The 24,807-nt window shown below is 47.9% G+C and overlaps 1 protein-coding gene across 1 annotated transcript in view; it reads right to left on the bottom strand.

The window, feature by feature from the left end:
* ODF2 (outer dense fiber of sperm tails 2) overlaps positions 1-24,807 on the bottom strand; it is a 44,688-nt gene that overhangs the window by 6,174 nt on the left and 13,707 nt on the right. The window contains exons 6-18 of the mRNA XM_056860070.1: positions 23,741-23,870; positions 22,017-22,148; positions 18,653-18,727; positions 17,485-17,556; positions 17,225-17,341; positions 14,935-15,120; positions 14,105-14,214; positions 12,544-12,679; positions 9,687-9,797; positions 7,018-7,122; positions 4,536-4,694; positions 2,688-2,788; positions 732-894 (exon numbers count right to left, since the gene is read on the bottom strand). Of these exons, the coding sequence (XP_056716048.1) occupies positions 732-894; positions 2,688-2,788; positions 4,536-4,694; positions 7,018-7,122; positions 9,687-9,797; positions 12,544-12,679; positions 14,105-14,214; positions 14,935-15,120; positions 17,225-17,341; positions 17,485-17,556; positions 18,653-18,727; positions 22,017-22,148; positions 23,741-23,870 (1,597 nt within the window). The remainder of the gene's footprint in view (positions 1-731; positions 895-2,687; positions 2,789-4,535; positions 4,695-7,017; positions 7,123-9,686; positions 9,798-12,543; positions 12,680-14,104; positions 14,215-14,934; positions 15,121-17,224; positions 17,342-17,484; positions 17,557-18,652; positions 18,728-22,016; positions 22,149-23,740; positions 23,871-24,807) is intronic.

Genomic DNA, 24,807 nt, shown 5'->3' with positions numbered 1-24,807 from the left:
TTGGAGGTCTCCCATTCAAATACTTGCCAGGGTTCATGCTGAGAGCATGTGACCCAGCAAGTCTTCTGAGTGGGGATTCAAACCTGGGTATCCCAGATCCTAGTCTGACACCAGCGTGGTGTAGTGGTTAAGAGCAGTGGACTCTGATCTGGAAAACCGGGTTTGATTCCCCACTCCTCCACATGAGCAGCGGAGGCTAATCTGGTGGACTGGATTTGTTTTCCCTCTCCTACACATGAAGCCAGCTGGGTGACCCTGGGCTAGTCACAGCTCTCTTAGAGTTCTCTCAGCCCCACCTACCTCACGTGGTGTCTGTTGTGGGGAGAGGAAGGGAAAGTGATTGTAAACCGGTTTGATTCTTCCTTAAATGGTAGAGGAAGTGAGCATATAAAAACCAACCCTTCTTCTTCAACCACAGTGGCTCTCTTAGCCAACAATATTCCCCAAGAAAGGGGGTTGTGCTCGCATCAATCAGTTATCTTCAAGCACAAGGCCATAAACATCTCAAAATGTACAGTTTCCCCTTCTTTCCCCCTGCCCTTGAAAGAGATGTTTGCCCAGTGCCACCTTGGTCTGCTCTTAAGTCATGGCAAAGCTAAGTTCAGGTTCTTCTTGCAGAACTTCTGCTACAGGTTCTTAAAATCCGTCACTGTGGAAAGAGCAACCTCGAACAGCACCTCCATTTCTGCCAAACCCACCCACAGCTCCTTGCCAAACAAAGAGGTACTAACCTGCCTCTTGGAATCGTCAATGGCCATCTCGAGCTGGCGTGCCAAGGAGCCACACTCCCGGGTTTTCTCCTCTAATCGCAGCTGGGACTGATGGATTGACTCCTCCCTTTTGGCAATGACCTGGAGGAATTCTATGTTCTGAGCGCTTGTAGCTTCAAACTTCCTGAATCGCAACAAGAAGAAGAGAGTCACACACATGCATACACTGTGAACAAGGGTGGTTTGGCTAAGACCTCCTCTGATCAGCTGGTGTTGCATCAAGGCTTTGCGCCCAAGAGGTAACACGACCAAAAAGTTCCCAGAGATCCTGCATACGGACAGACGAAACTGCTTGAAACAGGGTCTGACCGCTGAACCTGCTCACCCAGCACTGTCCGCTCTGACTGGCAGCGGCTCTTCAGGGCGCTGAGCCCCCCTTAGCTAAAGTTGCCAGGAACTGACCCTGGGACCTGCTGCATGCCGGGTAGATGCTCAGCTGACAAGCACTGCATGTACTTTGCACAGTTCAGCAATGCTTGCCCCAGCCCCTCCAAAAACTTCTGCAAGAGCTGCCTAAATTTGGAATCATAACAGAACATAAGAACATAAGAAAGACCCTGCTGGATCAGACCAAGGCCCATCGTCCAGCAGTCTGTTCACACAGTGGCCAACCAGGTGCCTCTAGGAAGCCCCACAAATAAGATGACTGCAGCAGCAGCATCCTGCCTGTGTTACGAACAGGACTGTTGTGGCGCTGTGGCTAAGAAGTGGAGTTATGAACTAGTGTGTGTGTGTGTGGGGGGGGGGGGGTTCTGGAAAACAAATGCAACAAGGAAATGTTGAAGGAGCCAGGTATATTCAACCTGGAGAAGCCTGAAGGGATCACAACCACACTCTTTAAACACCTGAAGGGCTGCCATGCAGAAACAACAAGATTAGACCCAATGGGCCCAAATTAGAAGTGGATAGAATCTGGGCAACGGTCATGTCCCTTGCTGCGCAGGGGTGACTGAGACTATTGCCCTATATGCTGCGGTCTTACAATCATCATAAGAGAGAAGATGATGTAATTTTGCTCTGTTTCTGGCTATGGTACCAGGCTGTTCAGCAGAGCAGCTAATTGGAACATACACATTACTGGAAAAGTGGCAATGTTTTCCAATCTAGCCATTGATCTAAGGTCACAGACGGAGAAATACCTGTTAGTCAGATTCTAATCACTGATATGTTCTGCTTTACCACTTTGTACCTTAAGGATCTGTTGACCGTATAAGAAACTTGTTGCTGTTATTTCAGCTGAACACTGGCAGAAACTCCCCAATCGTAAAAGTACTTCGAAAACAGATGAGTTACCCCAGAGTAGGGGGAGAGGGCCTCCCTTGCTGGAGCATCCTGTTGGGATTGCTCTAGCTTTCAATTTCCTGCAGCAGGGAGGTTGAACTAAGTGTCCTACAAAGCCCTTTCCAATTTTAGATCTCCACGATTAGAACTCAAAACCAGGAAAATCCCTAGTTTGATTCTTTTCTCTTCCACCAACTCAGAAGGAGGCCTTATTCTCATTCTTGGTCTCACCCCTGCCTGCTTTCTCCAACATTGTTACCTCCCAACACACCGCACACAAACATGTTCATTTTGCCCTTCCACCACTAAAGCTCAACCCTCTAGACCAGCAGTTCCCAAACCTTTTGGAGCGCTTTTTGGGAGAGGAATTAGTCACAGAGCACTAATTTTCACCTAGCAACTATATACTAAACCAAATAACAGTAGTATTTTTCTTTCCAATTTCTTCACGGAGCACTAGATGTTTTCCAGAGCACAGTTTGGGAACCGCTGCTCTAGACACACACACAATGTCCACAATGATAATCCTATGATGTTCCAAGTCAAAACACCAGCTGTTGCCAAACATTTGCCCAACACAGGTTGGCTGTTCTGCTTGGTCTGCATCTGTCATTGCCTCACATTTTAAGCCCTAACCTTTCCATTTCTTCCAACTTGAGGATCAGGTGCTTGTTCTCTTCCTGGGCTGACTGATACTTCTCTCTCGTCATCTCCATTTTGTCTCCCTGGAATTCGATCTAAAAATGCAAGGATGTAAAGGGGGGGGGAAGCGTGGGGATTTTGTTACGTAGGATTGAGACCACCAAGAGCCACCAGCGGTGCAGAGCGCTACTGTTCACACGGAAGACACTCCATCCCTTTCGGTGCTTCTCCAAAACATGAGCAGAGATGCACGAAAGAGAGAAAGAAAGTGTGAAGCACCAGGAAAGCTATCAGGTCGGGGACTTTAGTGGAGCCAGGATTCATGCATCCATTTTCAATGCCAGAGCTTAAGCTGGGGACAGAGGAAGAGTGCTTTTGGCTCGCTGCTGTACAGCCACAACCAGCCCCCCCCCCCGTTCCACTTAATTAAAGGGGAGGACTTTCTGATCTGAGAGGGAGAGCGGCACCTTATGTTCTATATGTTAAACAATGCACATGTTTGCACTTTTGCGGCTCTTTCAGAGGCTACTTTGATCCAGCATGAAAGAGTTCTTCTCGACGCTGCACAAAACAAGCAGCCCAGTCACCTGCAAGCAAAGTGAAGCACACAGATTTCAGACAAGCTGCAAATGTGAGAAAACACCCCCCTGGCAAATGCACAGCTAGCTGCTCAGAGAGCCCTCCAGACTCCAGGGAGGTCAAGGTTGGTTTTAGCATGGAATGCCAAGACCTCTATTGCTTCTTTACTAAACACGCAGTAGTCCTGGCTTTGGGTCTTTATTACACCAATATTTAAGGCATGTCCTTCTGTCTAAAGAGGATCAAGATGAATACTTCTAGTTATTTGAGGTTATCCCTGAAGTCAAACTGTAGAAGAAACATAAAAACTTTGCATTCAAAGGAAGCTCCGACCCATATTTCTAGTGATCGACTGAGCCACGCAAAATAAGCCAGAATTTATTGTACATGATTTCTGCTTCTAAGAGTCAGGACATCTGATGAAACAGGATGCATTTTAGCGAAGACTGGCACAGCAGCAGGAGACAAACAAGGAGAGGAGGGCACAGATGGCCAAGGCAGGTGTCAAGTAGACCAGAGGCTAGGGAGCTGCACATGCATGACCCACCCAGCCCCAGCCTTTGGAAAGAGACACCCACAAAATATTCCTATGCCCCAGTTTTATTTTTAACTTACACAATATTCTAAGAAACTTAGCTTCCCTTAAAATGAAATAATGAAACCAAGTTTGTAGCCCTCAAGGTTTCAGTGCCAGCCTGACTCCTAGCCTCTGCCTTAGCAGCAGAAACACACTGTACAGAAGAAACAGACATGTGAATATTCTCGATACAAAATTTCCTTTCTACAGATATGAGGGTTAGAAGAGTGGCTTTTTGCTGCATAGTGTGGATAGCAGAGAGCCTCGCAATCCTGTGCTTGCAACCTGAAGTGCACTGGATTTCAACTAATAACCTACACAATGCCATGTCAGGAAAGGAAGCACAGGGTGGACGAAAGCAGGGCCCTGAAAGTGGAAGGAGCTGATGAAGAGGTCCTGTGAAAGTGGACAGACAAGTGCCAAAGACAGCAGCAGCAGACTGTGCCAGGCGGCAAGCTAAGCGGACAAGAACGAAAAAGCAGGACAGCTAAGCAACAACACACAAAGCCACAGAAGAAAAACAAAAGACATGCCACACATCTTTTTTTATTCTGCAGTGCACTTGTTTTAATCATTTCAAAAAGAGACTGGGGATGAGAGACAAAAGAATGCACTTTCCTGACGCTAGAAGCTCATTTTGGTCCCCGGCTCGAGGTCCGCGTGGGCGTTTTCTGCCAGTCCCTTACCCGCTGACGGAGATCCGTAATCATGGCCGACAGGTCGGCGTTCTTTTTCTCATAACTCTTGAGCTGATCCTGACACTCGGACAGTTTGGACTCTGTGAGCTTCAGGATCTCGGGAAGCCTTTCCAGCTCGGCAATCTGATACCGGAACTCCTTACGAGCCTAACAGCAGAGGAAGAAAGGGAAAAAAACAGCGATTTAAAATAGCCCAGGACATTTAAGATTTACTTGGGCATTACCAAAAGATTGGCATTTGCCCCTGGCCTCTAAACCTCAGAAGTGCTCTTTCTGTAGCTGTATGGACATCTGCTGCATTCTTCTCTGTATTCCCCCTCATATGTTCCCTCTTTACGAGTCACACACTCTGGGGATCAATTGGTAATTATATCTTTAACTGCACTTCTCAACCGAAAAAGAAGTCATCTCCATAACTGGTTCATTATAAATGACAACTGAAATGCAGTAAAGATGTTTCACCAAGAGCTGGGCCCAGGCACGAGGCAGGGGTGCCTACACTTTGAAGGACCCATCGAGGCCAGCTGGAAAGTGGAATGAGGAAGGGGTCACTCTGCTGGAGATGCAACCAGCCACAATGGAGATATTGAAAGGATCAGGCGACTGATGATGCAAGAGACTTCCCTGTTACAGTTTCTGGAAAGCAGTTGCCTGTCAGAGCAGACAAGACTAACCCTGATAGCTGATGCAAGAGACTTCTCTGCTAGAGTTCCTGGAAAGCAGCTGCCTGTCAGAGAAGACAAGACTAACCCTGATAGCTGATGCAAGAGACTTCTCTGCTAGAGTTCCTGGAGAGCAGCTGCCTGTCAGAGCAGACAAGACTAACCCTGATAGATGATGCAAGAGACTTCTCTGCTGGAGTTCCTGGAAAGCAGCTGCCTGTCAGAGAAGACAAGACTAACCCTGATAGCTGATGCAAGAGACTTCTCTGCTAGAGTTCCTGGAGAGCAGCTGCCTGTCAGAGCAGACAAGACTAACCCTGATAGATGATGCACGAGACTTCCCTGTTATAGTTCCTAGAAAGCAGCTGCCTGTCAGAGCAGACAAGACTGACCCTGATAGATGATGCACGAGACTTCTCTGAAAGAGTTCCTGGAAAGCAGCTGTCTGTCAGAACAGACAAGACTGACCCTGATAGGTCAAGGGTCTGATCCCGTATAAAGCAGATTGATGAATGTAGATTCCAACACAACAGTCCAACAGAGGGTCCCCTGTATTACCTCTACATGTTAATCCACATTATAAATATTATAAATATAGGAAACTGCCTTTAGTGAGTCAGATAACTAGTGCATCTCTCTTGGTACTGCCTATACAGACTGGCCCCAGGGTCTTAGATAGGGGTCCTTCCCAGCCCTGCTACCAGGAACCAGAGGTGTTCCGAGTTCAACCTATAGCCTGCACACAAACCACATGCTCCTTCACTATTTATTAAAATGCTTAAAAGATACTTGCATCTTGCCTTTTGAAAAAAAAAGAAAAAAGAAAAGGGTCTTCAGGGCTCACAATCAGACCAGACCCTTGCTGTGTCCCGGACCACCGATGGCTCCAAGATGTCAAATTACCAGCGCTTGGAAATGGGCCCAGAAACCAAGCAGAAGCAGGTGATGCTGTAGCGAACTGGCAGCATGTGTTCCAGCTCCAGTCCACACTGGCAGCTGCATTTTGGATCAGCTGTAGTTGCTGGACCTTCTTCCAAAGACAGCCCCCGTGCAGAGGATAGGAGAGAGAAGAATATAAATGTCCCTTGGCAGCCATGATGTACCAGGGCCGAAGTCTTTCAACTGAGCACCTGACCCAGCTGGAGAGCCAGCTTGAGGTGGAGAAAGGCACTCCTGGTACCTTCAGCTATCTGGGTGTCCAGCAGTGGTACGAGATCCCAGAACACCTCCAAGCTATAAACCCGAGTGTTCATGGGGGTATGTCAAGGAGTGAGGCTGTGCATAACTCTGACAGTACCTCATCCAACAGAAGCTTGTGCTCCTACTCCTGAATCTCAAAGATTCAGCCAGCCATCATTGTCTTGTTAGGATTAAGGTGGTTTGTTACCCATGTTCCTCGAAAGTGGGCAAGGCTCTTGCCCAGTGGGGCTGGCAGCTGGCGATTGAAACAGCCACCACCAGAAGAAGGGGTAGCCCGTTGGCCTCCTTGAGGGGTAGGCCTCATGCCAGGGATGGAAGTCAATGTGGCTTGTTGGTTTGCTGCCAACGGAGAATGCAGCTCCCTGCGGTGCACAGAATGAGTCGCCCTGGGGCAGACGCCAGCTAGACTGTAGCAGCTGCAACTCAGCAAGGCCTTCTGTAGTCCTTTCATCCACTAACATGATAGCCTCAGAACAATTCTCTGTGCCTGTGCAAGACACAACACACACACCCGTGCTGTTCTTCTTCAAAAGGAGAACGGTCATATCTGTGAAATGTCATAAATCCTCAGATTTCACATCCAAAGGGCATGCCAGATGCGCACTTACATTTTCAATCTCTTTGCTCATTTCTTCTTTAAGTGTTTTGTTCTCTTTGTCACAGAGCTCCAGTTTCACCGTCACCTCATCGGCTTCCATTCGAGTTTTCATCACCTGGAGACAGAGATTACAAAATAAAGACAGTGGCTGCAACATGCAAAAAAGGTCGTTCATACGGCTGCTGCTCCTGTTTCAACAAACTGTTGGGATGCAGCTTGCTCTTGTTGTATTAGGATGTACAGCCCACCACCACCACCCGGCCCCCAATATTAGCAAGGTATTTATTTTTAAACTTATACCCTATTTTTCCAGTCATTCTAGACAGCATCCACCATAACAACATTAATTAATAATAAAAGCAGACAAAATGTTGCCAGGAAGTTGCCAAATAAATCACAAGTATTTAATGGTGCAGTTGCAAAAACTTCAATGGTACTTAAGTTTTTGGAAGCGGGGGAAGCAATTTCCATCGACCCCCCCACTTTGCCCCCTATGCTGCTCCTGATCCCCAGGAACAAAATGGGGAGGAGATGAGTGGGAACGAGAAGCAAGTCCCAGGCTACGAAGTCCCTGGTCACTGCCCCATGCTGGGGATCCCTGCCGCATGGCGTTCAAGGCAAGAGACATTCAGAGGTGGGTTTGCCATTGCCTGCCTCTTCAAAGCGACTCCGGTATTCTTTGGTGGTCTCCCGTCCAAGTACTAATCAGGGCTGACCCTGCTTAGCTTCCGCTATCTGACAAGATCAGACTAGCCTAGGCCATCCAGGTCAGGTCCACTGAACATTGTGTGTGCGTGTGTGTAAAGTGCCTTCAAGTCGCGGCCGACTTATGGCGACTCCTTTTGGGGTTTTCGTGGCAAGAGACTAACAGAGGTGGTTTGCCAGTGCCTTCCTCTGCACAGCAACCCTGCTATTCCTTGGTGATCTCCCATCCAAATACTAACCAGGGCTGACCCTGCTTAGCTTCTGAGATCTGACGAGATCAGGCTAGCCTGGGCCAACCAGGTCAGGTCCACTGAACATTACTATCTCCAAAACAGACAACAGAAGCTTTCAGCTTAAAAGTCACTTGAAAATAAAGTGGTCTTACAAGACCTTTGGAGCTCTGAGCTGATGTTACCTGCAGCTTAGCTGATGTTCTCTGATGGGCCATTCTTGACAACAGTGTGGCAACCCAAATGGGCCCATATTTTTGCTTATGTGGTATGGGCTTTTTCTAGAGGAAGAACAGACCAGCTGTGCAGATGTCCTGGGGCGAGCCCCTCCCGAAGCCGCCCGGGCCGTGCTCAGTCTTCCCCAGCCCCGGGGGGGGTCGACACTCACCATTGGAGCGGGGGAGGACGAGGGCGGGGGGGCCCGCCCGCCGTCGGCAGACGTGACGACGGTGGCTCTGCCGTTTCCTTCCCCAGGGCACCCAGAAGATGACGACTGGGGTCGCACAGCCGCGGCGCTGGCCGCGGCAGGAACGGCGCGTGCATCTACACCCCGCCCCGCTCAACAGCTGAGCTTCGGACGAGCGCGGGCGGGGCAGGAGAGAGCGGGCCGGCCAACTGCCGCAAGGGCAGCCATGTGACCCACCTTCGCCCTTATTTGGGAGTTACTGGGGCGGGTCTTGGGGAGGAAGGGGCAGGGCCTCTCTGGCCTGGAGGGGATATAAGGCCAGAGAGGAGCCTTGGCCGGGAAGGAGTGGCAGCACTAGGTGGTAGGGGCTGACCTGACCCAAAGCAACCTGGCTGCTTCCGAGGGGGAGACAAGCTCCGATTCCCCCTCGGATTGGTCTGAGGCCGAGGAGGCTCTTCCGGCTAGACCCTCCTCCAGGGCAGAGACCCCGAAGGCGCCGGCGGCGCCGGGGAGGCGCGACAGCAGATGACACAGTCAGACACTGGGAAGACCAGAGTGGGCCCTGCTGGACCCATGCCAGCTGTGCCTTTGCCCACTCCAGAAAGAACTGCCCTTCAACACCAGGGCAGAAAATAATTTCACAGACACCGTCCCTGCATCTTTGCTAGCCATCAAGCACTTTGCACAGCTGGGAATAGACATCTGTACACACAAAGGATACATGAGCAGTATAGAAGCTACCTACAGAGTGGTGCTTTTGTGCAAATATGGCCCATGGTTTATGTTATGTCATTTCCACAAAAATTGCCCCTGGGCAGGGAGCTGTTCCTGTTGGCAGCAGAGGATAGGATTCACAACAAAGGGTTGAAATTGAGGGCGGAAAGGTACCGGCTGGATATTAGGGGAGAAGTTTTTACAGTCAGAGTTGTTCGACAGTGGAGTCAGCTACCTAGGGAGGTGGTGGGCTCCCCCTCACCGGCAGTCTTTAAGCAGAGGCTGGACAAGCACTTGTCAGGGATGCTCTAGGCTGATCCTGCATTGAGCAGGGGGTTGGGCTAGATGGCCCCTTATGACTCTATGATTCTAAGTTCTGCAAAATGATCTAGCCAAGATCACATAATACACCCCATTTGTTTTATGAGAGCATAGAAGAGTAGATCTTGATTGCATTCACCTCCCTTGGCTCACTATTCAGAGGAGAACTTGCCAAAGAAATCGGCACACGTGCGGTTACCCAAGGCCTGAAAGCCAAGCTACAGACCGCCCCCTCCCCAGCCAGTATGTACCACATCAGACATGAAGAGATCTCAAGAAAAGAGGAGAATCCAAGCACCACACCTGATTCTTGTAGGTTTCAATCACCCCTTCGTAGTTCTTGAGTGACGTTTTGAGCTGGGCCACTTCCGCCTGAGCTTTATTCAATTTCTCCTCCAGAGGGACCATGCTGTTCTGGAGAAATCACAAAGGCGAGCGAGAGAACTCATTCATCTCGTTCACATCTCAATCCAAAAGCTCAGAAGGGCTTTCTGCGCTTTCAGACAATGAAAACTGCAATACTGGATGGGCAAAATGATAAAGTACCAATAGCACAATGTATTTACGTTTGTGGTTCTGCTATAGAGGATTCATCCCATTATATCTTAGCTTGTCCTCTTTATGCAATACCTAGAGAAAAATTCCTTCGTACAGTATTAACTGGGTTAAATTTGTTTCCTGATTCCAATAAATCAGTATTTTTATTGTCAGATACTGACATCACTTGAAGGATGTCACTTTTTGCTCTAGCAGCTAAAAAGTTAAGAGGTAAACTGGTGCCAAATAATGTAATTAGCTAGAACTAATGGCTAGCTAAGGTATATTTTAATTATATTGCATTTTATCATAATTTATATGGCATTTTGTATTTTACCTTTATCTTTATTGTATAATTTTCTTGGCACACAAGATCGATGGTGCCGTTTCTCAGTCGGGGATTAAGGCATTCCTGGAACCAGCCCCCAATGAAGTTAACAGGAGTTACCCAAAAGGCTCAACTTCTACCCTGCACCAAAACCATGACTGAAGCTAACTGTGGTTTTGTGTTTCCAAACAAGCATGGCTTAGAGCTGCTTGTCTCTGAACCTTCAGGTGTGGTGGAGCGGCTTGCCTACTACAGTTTTCCTTCCCCTCAGGGCTCAGAGCTCACTCCCATCTCCACAAAGCAGCAGCCAAAAACACAGCTTGTCATTTCAGGCGTCACATCAACCACAGTTAGTGCAAATCAGGGTTTCCAAACAGAGTCGTCCCTCATTCAGTTGCAAGCCATGGCATCCCAAGTCAGACATCATGCCAAATTACAGTTAGATGTCCTTAAACCTGGCTTGCGACAGTGTCTGCACTAATCCAAGACAGAAGAAAAAAAATGTGCAAAGCACCAGAGGTTATAAGGCGTTTATCTAATCAGCAGCATGGTGTAGTGGTTAAGAGCGGCGGACTCTGATCTGGAGAACCGGGTTTGATTCCCCACTCCTCCACATGAGCAATCTGGTGAACTGGGTTGTCCAGTAGCAATCTGGTGAACTGGGTTGGTTTCCCCACTCCTCCACATGAAGCCAGCTGGGTGACCTTGGGCTAGTCACAACTAGTCACAGCTCTCTTAGAGTTCTCTCAGCCTCACCTACCTCACAGGGTGTCTGTTGTGGAGAGGAGAAGGGAAGGTGATTATAAGCTGGTTTGAGTCTCCATTAAGTGGTAGAGAAAGTCAGCATATAAAACCCAACTCTTCTTCTTCACTTGCAGGTACTCCAAAGTTTTACAAAGTAGTAACAACAAAAGTTCAATTAAACTGCAAAACATGTATTACCCAGATCCTACCAATCTTATAACATGGAAAAATTACTGTTTCAAAGATAAATACTATAAACACTATAAATACATTAACTCCATATGGCCTTAATGATCGCTGGGACCAATCTCCTGTTTTATAAACTTTGCTCATGTTTGAGGCTTACACACAGTTTGCTCTAGTCCCTTTAAGGGTGTATTTTCCACATGCATATAAGCCTGGTGTGAGGGTCTGTATGCCTTTGCCTTGTGTGTCCCCCCCCCCCCCCCCGGACTCGTAAAAGCAGTCCAGGCCTTTTGCCTGTCCTTGGTTCAGGCGCTGCGTCTGACAGGCCCCAGGTTGGAATGTCTCTTCCCCCTTCCCACGTCCACCTCCCTTGCTCTCACTGACTCCCTCCCACCAGCTATGGCCTTGGTGGGTAGATAGCACTAACAAGCTCCCTGAGGTCTTTGATGTTTTTGTACCATGCACAATTATCTTGTAGATTCCCATAACATACGTTTGACATCTGCTTCCCTGTAGGGGTTATAATTCTGTCTTTGTGAAATCATGAGCACTTGCAACTTTACCAGTGTAAGGCCTGTACTACCTGAAGCTTCCAATAAAGTTCCTTGTTTCTGCATGACAGTCTGAGCAAGTGATTTTATGGAGTTTGCACAGGAAGGTTGGGAACCCTCACACCTGGATGATGCAATGTACTCTACTTCAGGCCATAGCCGTCTACACTATATTTGTTAATTGAATTTATAGCTTCATTGTCTCATATTGTAAGTCTTTAAATTGGGTTTGGGAGACTTTCCATTTTATTTTTATGTGCCTGTGTTTACTAATTGGTATGTATTTTATTATACTCATTACAGACGTATGTGTCACAAAGGATAATTACTTTATTTCTGATGATAGCTACAGAAAGTCCCATGGAACCTGTTGTATAACTAGTAATAATTACATATAACTTCTTTACTTCTGTTGTTGAATTTCACGGTTACAGTCCGAAGAAGGATATCGAAACGAGATACTAGCCAACAAACCTGTCACTGTTGTGGTTTCATGTTATATTATCAACGCTTTTGCTTTTTGGGTTTGCTCATTATTTGGATACTGTAATACATGTTTTGCAATTTAATTGAACCTTTGTTGTTACTACTATTTTGTAAGACTTTGGAGTAGCTACAAGTGATTAGATAAACGCCTGGTAACCTCTGGTGTCTTGCACATTTTTTTCTTTGTCCCCTATCAGAGGTTTCTCCCCCTTCTTTTTCTCTGCCCTAATTCAAGGGCAGCAGCTTCTGTTCCCTCCTGCAGGAAACGCTCCTTACAGGCTACAGCTAAGCCAGCTCTGGGGTCCCTCGCTGCCCCCCCTCCACTGACCTTCAACCTCTCATTCTCCAGTTTGAAAGAGGTGCTCTCCGTGACCTGCCGATGCAGTTTGTCCACCAAGGCATCTCTGTCGTCCCGCATTTTGCCTTCTATGTTGTCCTGCTGTTCCATCAGGTCTGTAATTCGACTGCCGCACAGCAGGGAGAAGAAAACACTGATTAGCACTAGGAGGAAAGGAGCAGCTATAACTTGGCACAGGGTTACGGATGTGATACATCCTTGGATGAACGAAAATTGCTTCAACCACACAGATACCGAGGGAGGCTTTTGGAAATACAGAACAGTTTCACATCTCATTCTCTCTAGATCAGCACCCATCTTCGAGAGTTTTTAAGACTCTCTGAAAACACCCATTAGGAAGTAAAGACAAAATGTACATGTTATGAAGACACACTGTTTTAGGATATTTTCATAGAATCATAGAGTTGGAAGGGACCACCAGGGTCATCTAGTCCAACCCCCTGCACAATGCAGGAAATTCACAACTACCTCCCCCCAGTGACCCCCACTTCATGCCCAGAAGATGGCCAAGATGCCTTCCCTCTCATGATTGCCTAAGGTCATAGAATCAGCTGACAGATGGCCATCTAGCTTCTGCTTCAAAACCTCCCGGGAAGGATCGCTTACCACCTCCCAAAGAAGCCTATTCCACTGAGGAACCGCTCTTACTGTTAGAAAATTCTTCCTAATGTCTAGATGGAAACTCTTTTGATTTAATTTCAACCCATTGGTTCTGGTCCGACCTTCTGGGGCAACAGAAAATAACCCTGACCATCCTCTATATGACAGCCCTTCAAATACTTGAGGATGGTTATCATATCACCTCTCAGTCTTCTCTTCAGGTTAAACATACCCAGCTCCTTCAACCTTTCCTCATAGGACTTGGTCTCCAGACCCCTCATCATCTTTGTTGCCCTCCTCTGGACACATTCCAGCTTGTCTACATCTTTCTTAAATTGTGGTGCTCAAAACTGAACACAGTACTCTAGGTGAGGTCTAACCAGAGCAGAGTAAAGTGATACCATCACTTTTCTTAAGAGCCAGGATGATGCAGGAGTTCAACTAGAACTGGGGAGGCCAGGATTTGAATCCTTCCTCAGGCATCAAGTTCTCTGGACCACTCATTCTCAGCCTTAACCTACCTCACAGGGTTATACACATAGAGGTGGAGAAAGACATCTAAGCCACTTGAGCTCCTCTGGAGGAACAGCATAAGAAAAATGTAGGAGGTATTTTCTAATATTAAAAAAAATCAGAAGTAGCCCTGCATAAATGAGAACTGAAATTGAAAGCAGCTTTTAGCAGCAGGAAGAACACCGTAATCAATTTGAGTGGAACAGCTAGGATCAAGTCCAGTAGCACCTCCAATAGCAACAAGATTTTTGGGGTATGAGCTTTCAAGAGTCAAAGCTCCCTTCGTCAGATAGATGGTAACCACAAGTCACCATGCCTCAGAGCTGAGTGCTGAGTCACAGCCCTCTGGCACTCAATCTATGCTACTCCAGGAGCTGGTCCCTCTTGCTATGCTCCAAGCGAACGGTGCAGTCCTCACCTGTTCAACATGACTATCTCCAGCTCCAGATCGCTTTTCTCCTTGACCACTTGGTTGTACCGACTTCTCCAAGACTCCAGGGTAGAGAGTGCGTCAGACACATAGGTGTCCTGCCAAACAAGCCAAGAAAGACGTGTAGTTGAAAGTACAACTGCAGTGCAGTTCAGAGGCCTTCAGGGCACAGTGGCATGTGAAAGCTTGACTTAATTCCTCCTTCAGGCCTATACCTCATTGCAGAGCAAGAACACTGATGGAGCCGATCAGGAGAAAGAGTGTTGAATTCAAGCCATGTGATGCTAAGGACCTAGGGGTTCATGTAGCAGAGATCAAGATAATTCAAGAGGGGGTATCAATAGGGGGTAAACCAATGTCTACCAAAAGGTTCCAGTGTGCAGAAGAGCAAGAGATTCTGCTTGGCTTGTGCAGAAGACCTGGTTTCTCAACCTGGCCATTTCTCATCTTAGGTGTTGGTAACAACTTAGGGCTGAGCTAGATGTCACGTCTACCATGTGACCACCATAGGGACCGGCAGTCACACTACCCCTGCACATTGGAAGTAGGAAGATGGACTGAGTTGGTGTTGCCTGGGATGATAGGTGATAGACAGGAGTACTCTCATTTTTCTGTCTGTACCCCCAACCACAGCACAAGAAGCTAAGTCTGCATTAAACCCAGGTTTAGAATCATGGCTTGTAGAGAGAAAATCAACTCCCCACACAAAGGAAGGAGCCATGTGCATTTGCAATCCCAGCAACAAGACAAGTCTGCGCACATTCAAGCAAAAATGCAATCTTAGTGCCCGCTCGAAGAAGCAATGCAGCCACAGTCACCTTTTCTGCCAGCTGGGCATTCAGCTGATCTGCGTATTCTTCGGCCCTCTCTGCTCGCTCTTTCTGCGAACGGATAGCTTTCTTCAGGGCCTCCTTATCACGCTCCCCTTTGTCCCTCAGCTCCTTCAGTTGTTCCATGATGTGCTCCACCTCTATCTTGTGTTGAGACCCGGCACGCTCCAGGTTCTGGAAGAAGAGGACAGGCAACATTCAGGAGGCCCGAAGGACCTGAGCTTAAGCCAGATAACCCCTTCCCCCATACACACACACACTTTACACGTGTGTGCATAAAGTCCCATCAAGTCGCAGCCTACTTATGGCGACCCTACGTATGGCAAGAGACTTCAGAGATAGCTTGCCATGGGTGCCCCTGTGTAGCAGCCCTCCTTGGTGGTCTCCCATCCAAGAACTAACCAGGGCCAACCCTGGTGAGCTTCTGAGATCTTACAAGGTTGGACTAGCCTGGCCACCCACTTTGAATCCAGTCCATGAAACTCTTGTTTCAGGAGAGCAACCAAGATGATCAGGGGACTGGAGCAACTGCCCTATGAGGAGCAGTTAAAACGCTTGGGGCTGTTTAGCTTGGAAATAAGGTGGTTAAGGGGAGACATGATAAAGGTCTATAAAATTATGCATGGTATGGAGAGGGTGCCCTGACCTGGATGGCCCAGGCTAGCCTGATCTTGTCAGATCTCAGAAGCTAAGCAGGGTCAGCCCTGGTTAGTATTTGGATGGGAGACCACCAAGGAATAACAGGGTTGCTGTGCAGAGGAAGGCACTGGCAAACCACCTCTGTTAGTCTCTTGCCACGAAAACCCCAAAAGGGGTCGCCATAAGTCAGCTGCGACTTGACGGCACTTTACACGCACACACATGGAGAGGGTGGACAGAGAGAAGCTTTTCTCCCTCTTTCATAAGACCAGAAACCAAGGTCATCTGCTGAAGCTGGAGGGTGAGAGATTCAAAACAGAAAAAGGAAGCATTTCTTCACACAACACATAGTTAAACTGTGGAACTCCCTGCCCCAGGATGTGGTGATGGCTGCCAACTTGGAAGGCTTTAAGAGGGGAGTGGACATCTTCATGGAGAGGGGTATTCATGGCTACTAGTAAAAATGGATACTAGTCATGATGCATACCTATTCTCTCCAGGATCAGAGGAGCATGCCTATTATCTGGTGCTGTGGAACACAGGCAGGACGGTGCTGCTGCAGTTGTCTTGTTTGTGGGCTTCCTAGAGGCACCTGGTTGGCCACTGTGTGAACAGACTGCTGGATTTGATGGGCCTTGGTTTTCTCCAGCATGGCCTTTCTTATGTTCTTATGTATAACCTGATTTGGTGAAACATATGTAGGATGCCAATCCCACTAGTCCTTCTAGCTGAGTACTGTCTGCTCTGAGCACGTCTGGCGCACAGAGTGGGCTATTCCAACACCTTTATCTGAGAATCCTCCTTTTTAAAAAAATAAAAATACCTGTGGAGGACAGGAAGAAGCCCCAGCCAGGTGACTCTCCTCCCCATTTGAGATTCCTCCTTAGAAGAACGGAACCTGGAGCTTTGATTGTATCACCAAATATGGCTGAACATGCAAGCTCGCCTTATGTCAAGTCAGACCATTGGGCGATATTACTTGGCAGAGTTCCCAGTAGTGTCTCCCCAAGGTCTTAGGCAGAGAAAGGTTTTTCCTAGCACTTTGCCACTTGAGGCCCATTAACTGAAGATGCCAAGGACTGAACCTGAACCCTTCGACATACAAAGGTGCTTAACCACTGAGCTCCTCCCCAAAGTTGCAGTGCTAGCCTCCCCTCACAGCCTGGTGAGGACTCGCTACCTGCTGCTTTGTGGAGCAGCAGAACCAACCAATCAAGCTGGCAGCCCACCAGAAGGTCGCTGGAATCAGAGCAAAATCCAGAGAACTGAAGGAACCACATCACATGTCCCACAGAGCTTCAGGCCAATTTTACAGGCAGCAGGCACACCCGCAGCATAGCAACCCTCTTTCTCCCCTCCTCTTTCTCACAACAACCCTGTGAGATAGGCCAGGCTGAGAGTTTGTGAGGGACCCAAGGTCACCAAGTAGGCTTCCATGGAAGAAGTGAGGATTCGAACCTGGGTTGCCCATCACTTTATCCACTACACCACCCTGGAAGTGGCTATTTATAAAAGCCCCGGCCAAAGTTCTTCTGGGATTGGTTAATTCCACACAGCCCATCCCAAAATTGCACCTGTAGCATCCAGGGTGTCAACCTTTTTTAAAGGCGCGGTCACTGAAGATCACCAGCTGACATACCTTGATCTGGATATTCAGGCGGTTATTCTCAGCTTCTTTGTTGCGCAGCTGAGCCTGCAAATGGCCCCTCACAGCTTCCATAGATTTGGAGAGTTCAGATGCTGTCTTTGCTTGGTCCTAAAAAGAGAGAAACTCAGAGAGATACGGCACGGCGGGGACTCTCTTAGCTACACAGCCAGACCCCGGGCTTCACCCTGAAGGCAAGAAGCCACTCGGTAGCACTTTTACTCAAAGTGTACAACGGCTCAGGAAAAGGTTACCTTTTCTGTCTGTATCTGAACCAAGAGCTCCTCCACTTCCTTTTCTTTCTCCTGCAGCTTCTTTAACAATTGCTGCAAGACAAAAAAGAGAGGGCACGCGCCAAAGGGAGTCACCACTGCTGCTTTCCAGAGAATCGAAGGAAGCAGAACAGAGCCAGATACAGCAATTCAAACTGTAAATACAGAAGCAGCCTGCAGGAGGGTAATTGGGATCAGGGCCATGAGAAGGGGGAAATTAAACCCATTTCCCGCGCTGTTCTCCCAGTACCAATTGCCTCCCTTCAAGGTGGAGCTGCTACATAGATAACCATATAATTTCCTGTATGTTTTCCTGGGAGGAAAAGAGCCCCCATCACCACTCTCCCCACAGTCCAAAGTGGAGCCAGGGGAAGAGGAAGAAGAGGGGGTTGTATGTGCCGACTTTAATCACCTTCCCTCTAAGAGAGCTGTGACTAGCCAAAGGTTACCAAGCTGGCTTCATGTGAAGGAGTGGGGAAACCAACCTCCACCACTCTTGTGGAGGAGTGGGGAATCAAACCCGGTTCTCCAAATTAGACTCCACTGCTCCAAACCACCGCTCTTCACCACTACACCACACTGGCTTGAGAAGAAGGCTGCCATGAGAGAATCATTTCCAGGATGCTATGACAGTCATTTCCAGAATCATTTGGAATCATTTTCCAGATGTCGCTAAGAGCTTACGCTACATTTGCTAGGCACAGAAACGCTCCAAGAGTTTCTCCCTACACATGCAGGGTGTGATGTGTTTGCTCATAAATCATGTACACAACGTTGTCTGCTCTAGCAGCCTGTGCAAAGCCTGCAAACGTCAGAGTTTGCAAGTGAGTAAGAAAGCAAGTAGGAACACCCACAGATGTCATTTCTATGGGGAAGCGGCCTCCTGCATGCCCCTCAACAGGCCTCACAATGTTCCCAGTGGTCTACAGTTCTTATTTTTATAGCTCAAGGAACAATCTGAGAAGCCTCCCCAATGACACGCCCTCATCCAAAAACAACTACATAACCCCCCTTCATTCCTTAGTTTTCTTATTCTAAAAGAAGTGCTTTGTATGCCAGCTGTAACTCAACCTGCCATTCCCATTTCAAGGACAGGAAAGCCTTGCAAAGATGCTCTTTGGAGGAAAACCACATTTTGTTCCCCATTTACCGCTTTCTCTGCATCAGAATCATTCAGCCTCTTCATCAGCGACGCCTGCTGTTCCACCAACTTCTGAGCATCTTTCTGCAAGAGGGAGACAAGATTCACAAAGGATTCTGAAGTCCCATCCTCTTCTGGCAGGCTCTGCTGTGCTAAGCCACAGGTTTCACATGCTCAAGCGTTAGTTCATCGCCCTTTCTACCCACAGAGAAAAGCAGAGCACGCAGCAAAACCCAGTACTGGGCACCGGGAGCCACATGATTGACAAGCAGCATTATGTGTGTGTTAAGTGCCATCGAGTCACTTATGGTGACCCTATGAATTAAGGTCCTCCAAAACACCCTATCGTTAACAGCCTCGTTCGGGCCTTGCAAACTGAGGGCAGAGGCTTCCTTGACTGAGTTGATCCTTCTCAAGTCGGGTCTTCCTCTTTTCCTGCTGCCTTCAACTTCTGTCTTTCCCAGTGACTCTTGTCTTCTCATAACGTTACTAAACTACGAGCAGCATGCATACCCTTAATTCAGATGTCACGGTAGAACCACAGTTTCTGAAGCTTAACTTCAGTTTCTGAAGCTTAACTATTGTCTACTGGCTCCATATTATCTTATTACATATTGCTTATGCTTATATTTATAGAATCATAGTTGGAAGGGACCACAAGGGTCATCTAGTCCAACCCCCTGCACAATGCAGGAAATTCACAACTACCTCCCCCCCCCACACACCCCAGTGACCCCTACTGCATGCCCAGAAGATGGCCAAGATGCCCTCCCTCTCATGGTCTGCCCAAGGTCATAGAATCAGCATTGCTGACAGATGGCCATCTAACCTCTTCTTATAAACCTCCATGGAAGGAGCGCTTACCACCTCCCGAGGAAGCCTGTTCCACTGAGGAACCACTCTAACTGTTAGAAAATTCTTCCTAATGTCTAGACGGAAACTCTGGTTCTGGTCCGTCCTTCTGGGGCAACAGAAAACAACTCGGTACCATCCTCTATATGACCTCTCTATATCACCTCTCAGTCTTATTATTGAGATATTTTTCCTTTTCTTGAGCATAAATATGTTTTCCTGTTTTATTTGTAAAGGAGATCACGGTTTGATTCCTTCTATATCATTTGCAGTATTCTCATATTTTATTATGGTTTGCATGCGTTCTGTTTTTATTATTATAAGATTTTAAAAATTTAAACAAAAAGCTATGGCCTACTGCAGGCGCCCCCAACCTTTCTGAGCCTGCAGGCACCTTTGGAATTCTGACACTGCATGGTGAGAGCAGCCACCGAATGGCTGCCACAGGAGGAACAGCCAGCCACACAATGGCTGCTGCAGCTTCCCTTCAGTCACACACTGAAGATCCTTGTGCTGTGGTGGCGGCTGCTGCTGAAGCAACATTTTAAAACATCTGCACAGTCAATCAAATCTCCAATAGCTAATTAGAAGCCTTGCTGGGCAAAAGCCCCATCTGGCCATATGCCTACTTTCTAAAACACCTACTGAGCACCAGGAAAAGTGTCGGCAGGTGCCATGGTGCCCATGAGCACCAGGTTTGGGACCCTTGGCCCAGTGTCACGCCTGGATTGATGAGTAAACATTTGACTGGCTTGCAAGCCACAGCTGCTTTCAGATGCTACGCACAAGCCATGTACGTTGCCTAGCTGATAAGGCAAAGCAAAATGTGCATCTCCCTTGCCCTTATGGCTAGGAAGAGAGATTTCAAAATGCACCAGCAAACAGCTCCAGAAACCTCAAGAGTCAGAGGGCAGTTAAGTAAGTTTCCAAGGCCTTGAGGGAAAGGGTTTTGGTGCCCCACATTGCTCCTCCCCCATCCTCATGACTAATGAGCCCAGAATCATGGAAAATAATGCTTCAAATATTTGTGAAGTATCCACGTGACTAGAAGGGCCCAAATAGACACAGAACATTCTGCACAGAACAGTGTCAAATTTCTACTCCTGAAAATTTTGCTATTCATATTTTTAAAAGGATTACATTTCTCTTTCACTGTTGCATAGGCCACGTTTTCCAGAAATGCAAGCAGCGATTATCAGTGTTCCCTGCCTGGCCACCCATCTTAACAGCTTTTCCAGTTGCCTTCCTTCTATCCACAGCCCTCTGCAATCTTCATTTAACTACCTACCTTCTCTGGTCAAAACAATGCCCCATGCCCAAAATACCACCCCATGGTTCCATGCAGATGTCTATTGTCTGCACTTTTGTAAAAACAGAAAGCAGCTAATCTGAGAAAGCTGATGCAAGCTGAGCATCGTTGAGTAATCCAATTCATTATTTGATCAGAGAGTCTGTGTTTTAGTGGTCCAGAGTTTATCATTTGTCAAGGCAGAGAATCGAGCAGCCCAGCAACACTATAGTCCACAAAACAAGGAATTCAGATTTCCAAAAGCAAACCATTCCACAAACAGAAGAGCTGTTTCACCCTTTGAGCTAACAGTTTCTTGTGAGAAAACCAAAACCAAATCCAAATGCAGGTAGGTAACTCCTCTTGTGCCCTGACCTAGATGGCCCAGGCTAGCCTGATCTCGTCAGATCTCAGAAGCTAAGCAGGGTCAGCCCTGGTTAGTATTTGGATGGGAGACCACCAAGGAAGTCCAGGGTTGCTGTGCAGAGGAAGGCATGGCAAACCACCTGTTAGTCTCTTGCCATGAACCCCCTCCCCTCCCAAAAAAAGGGGTTGCCATAAGTCGGCTGCGACTTTACGGCACTTTACACACACACACCTCCTCTCATGCATCTTCTGCATACCGAAGACTGAGAACAGTTGCAGAATTTACCCCTAGGAGCATTATGTGAACCATTTGCTTCCCGCAAGCTTTTGCAGCACAAGATCTCTAGCAGCTATTTTCATGCCACTCGGTTCTTTGGGTCCAAAATGACAAGCAGCGGGAGTCTAGTGCCAAACTGTAGAGCAGAGGTGTCAAATGTACAGCCTGTGGGCTGGATCAGGCCCCTCGAGAGCTCTTATCCTGGCTCATGAGCCAGCTGAGGCAGCCACCCACCCACCCCCACTTCCGCCATGGGCTCACCAGCAGAGGCAGCCACCACCCCAGTCCTGATCTGGGTATTACATTTTCTGGTACACGTGGCCCAGCCCAACCAATTGACATTTCTGGCCCTTGTAACAAATGAGTTTGACATCCCTGCCGTAGAGCAGTGGTGTCAAACATACGGCCTGGCCCTTTGAGAGCTTTTATCTGGCCTGCGAGCCAGCCGCCCCCCCATTCTCAATCTGGGCTAGCAAGTCCAGACATTTCTGGCCCTCATAACAAATCCCTGCCATTTAGGCTTGAGTCACACGGTGACTTTTCTACAGGGGCCAGTTCTTGCTGCAGAGGCAGGTCCCCCCACCACTCACCTCCCGATTATGCTGCTCTCGAAGCAGGTCTCGGAGCGTCCGGTTGGTTTCCTCAAACGTATTCAGCTTCTGCAGCAGCAGCTCTTTCTGCCTGGTGAGCGTGTTGATGTCGGAAACAGTCATGTGCTTCTCCTGGAGGGGGAAGGAGGAAAAACCCACCCAGGACCGTTAGATCCGGTGATGGACTTCTGCTAGGAGGAGCATTGCCTATGAAACAAAACTTTGCCAGCTACACAAGCAGTGGTTATGTGTTCCTTGGGTATCTAGTCGATTAAGCCTTCTCAAAAAAATTCTATCCCAAAGCAAAGCCTGCATTTTGGCTTTTGGGGCATATATAAATAAAACACTGTTCATTCTTAACTTATTTTTTCTCCCTATATTTCAACATCCCTTCTACACAGTTCATTGAGGAGGAGGAGGAGAGTTGGTTTTTATATGTCAATTTTCTCTACCACTTAAGGAAGAATCAAAGCAGCTTACAATCACCTTCCCTTCTCCACAACAGACACCCTGTGAGGTAGGTGAGGCTGAGAGAGCTCTAAGAGAGCTGTGACTAGCCCAAGGTCACCCAGCTGGCTGCATGTGGAGGAGTGGGGAATCAAACCCGGTTCTCCAGATTAGAGTCCACCGCTCCAAACCACCACTCTTAACCACTACACCACGCTGGCTCTCAGTACTATACTAAGAGACTCAGTGTGGTGCAGTGGTTAAGAGTTCTGGACTATCATCTGGGTGACCCAGGTTCGAATCCCCACTTGCGCCACTGAAGCTTGTTGGATGACATTGGGCTAGTCACACTGTCTTCACAGGGTTGTTGTGAGGATAAAATAGAGGAGAAGAGAATGATATAAGCCACTTCGGGTCTCCACTGGGGAGAAAGGTGGGATATAAATGACTAAAATAAATATCTACACAGGAAAACTTACATAAACACCCTTGTTGCTTGAAAACAAGCTGACCAACAGATCAGGATGAACAGTAAAATGGCTCTCGCATGGTTTTCAAAGGGAATTTGGCACATTCACAAAGGAAAGGGCCAGCTGTGCCAACAGCCACAATAACTACATGAAGTCTCCATCTTCAGGGGCAGTATACCACAATTCCTGAGGCTGGGAGGGGCAACAAGGGAAAGTGTCACTGCCTTCATTGCCCACTTGTGGGCTTCCTGGAGGGGCCTGGTTGGCCACCATGAGGAACAAGCTGGACCCCGGCCTGATCCAGCCGGCCTCCTCCTGCATTCTTCATCGCCACCCTCCCACATGCAGGCAAAAGGGACAGAGAGAACCTCTCTTCCTGACGCGCAAATTGCCTCCTTGCAACAAGTTTTGCCATGAAAAAGCATCCAAAAAAGTACTGATAGCCCCCACCCCACCCCCATTAGCGGTGTTCCATATCACCCTGCTGTATTTGTGGAACAGGCCTCAGTAAAACCTACTGAGAGAGGACAGGGAAATAAGATATACACAGCGCTTTCACACACGCTGAATGATGCGCTTGCAGTCCACTTTCAAGGCACTTTGCAACTGGATTTTACTGTGTGAAACAGCAAAATCCACTTGCAAACGATCTCTAAAGTGCACTGAAAGTATATTGTTCAGCAAGTAAGAAAATGCCCCAACACCTTACAGCTGCCTCTGGCCCCACACCACATCTCCCGCCCGCTCCTCTTCTGGGAGGCTCCAGGCACTGAATCTGAGCCAAGCAGCTCTAGCGCTGGCAGGTACCGTTTTCAGCTTGTTGATCATATCCTTCAGGGCTTCGATCTGCTTCGCTGCCGCTGCTCCATCCATCTCCGCCTCAACGAGCTTGGTCATCAGGCACTCTTTCTCGTGTTGCAAATGCCGCCTCTGCAGGCTGGAAAGCAAGAGGGCCGTCAGGAGGCAAGGGGGGCGGTCTGGTCGCACAGCCTCTCAAAGGAAGATGCTCCGCTTGGATCCATGCCTACAAATGGGAGGCGGAGGCCTCCAATGCAGCACGTAGCACCGTTTGCCCAGCTCTGGTATGATCTGGCCACAGTTAGCCGTGCTCTGACTGCTTCTAGGTCAGACTACTGCAACACAGCGTGGGGGACTTTGAAGACTTTCAGTGGCTTTGGCAGGTGCAAAACACAGCAGCCAGAACACTCAGAAGCATGATGCCTCTTCGGGTTGAGTATCCCTTATCCGGACTGCTTGGGACCAGAAGTGGTCAGTATGTCAGATCTTGCCGTATATTGGAATATTTTGGAATTTTTGCATATACATAATGAGATACCTTGGGGATGGGACCCAAATTCATTTATGTTTTATATACACTTTACACACATAGCCTGAATGTAATTTTAAACAATATTTTAATAATGTGTACATTGAACCATCAGAAAGCAAAAGTGTAACTGTCTCACCAGAATACCTGTATCAGCTGTTAAACAAGAGCAACAACAACAAACTAAGAACGACAGGCTTTCACCCTCCACCTACGATGCCATGTACACTGTATTTAACTTTTTAGGTGAGAGGAAACACTGAAAGCAGGCAGCACAGATCTGCCTGAATGCCAGCTCGAAGGGTCCAGTTTTCGGATCAGTCTGGGTTGGGATACTCTACCTGTACCAGTAATGCATCTCACCAGTATTAAAAGCACTACACTGGCTAATTATGAGCTTCTGGCCACAACACAAAGTACTGGCTTATACAAAGCACTAAAATGCTTTGGGCCCTGACCTGGATGGCCCAGGTTGGCCCAATCTGATCAGATCTCGAAAGCTAAACAGGGTCAGCCCTGGTTAATACTCTGGAAGACCATCAAGGAA

Source organism: Euleptes europaea, chromosome 14 (genome assembly GCF_029931775.1).
Source record: "Euleptes europaea isolate rEulEur1 chromosome 14, rEulEur1.hap1, whole genome shotgun sequence".
Lineage (NCBI taxonomy): Eukaryota > Metazoa > Chordata > Lepidosauria > Squamata > Sphaerodactylidae > Euleptes > Euleptes europaea.
This window is presented reverse-complemented; position numbering and strand designations above follow the sequence as displayed.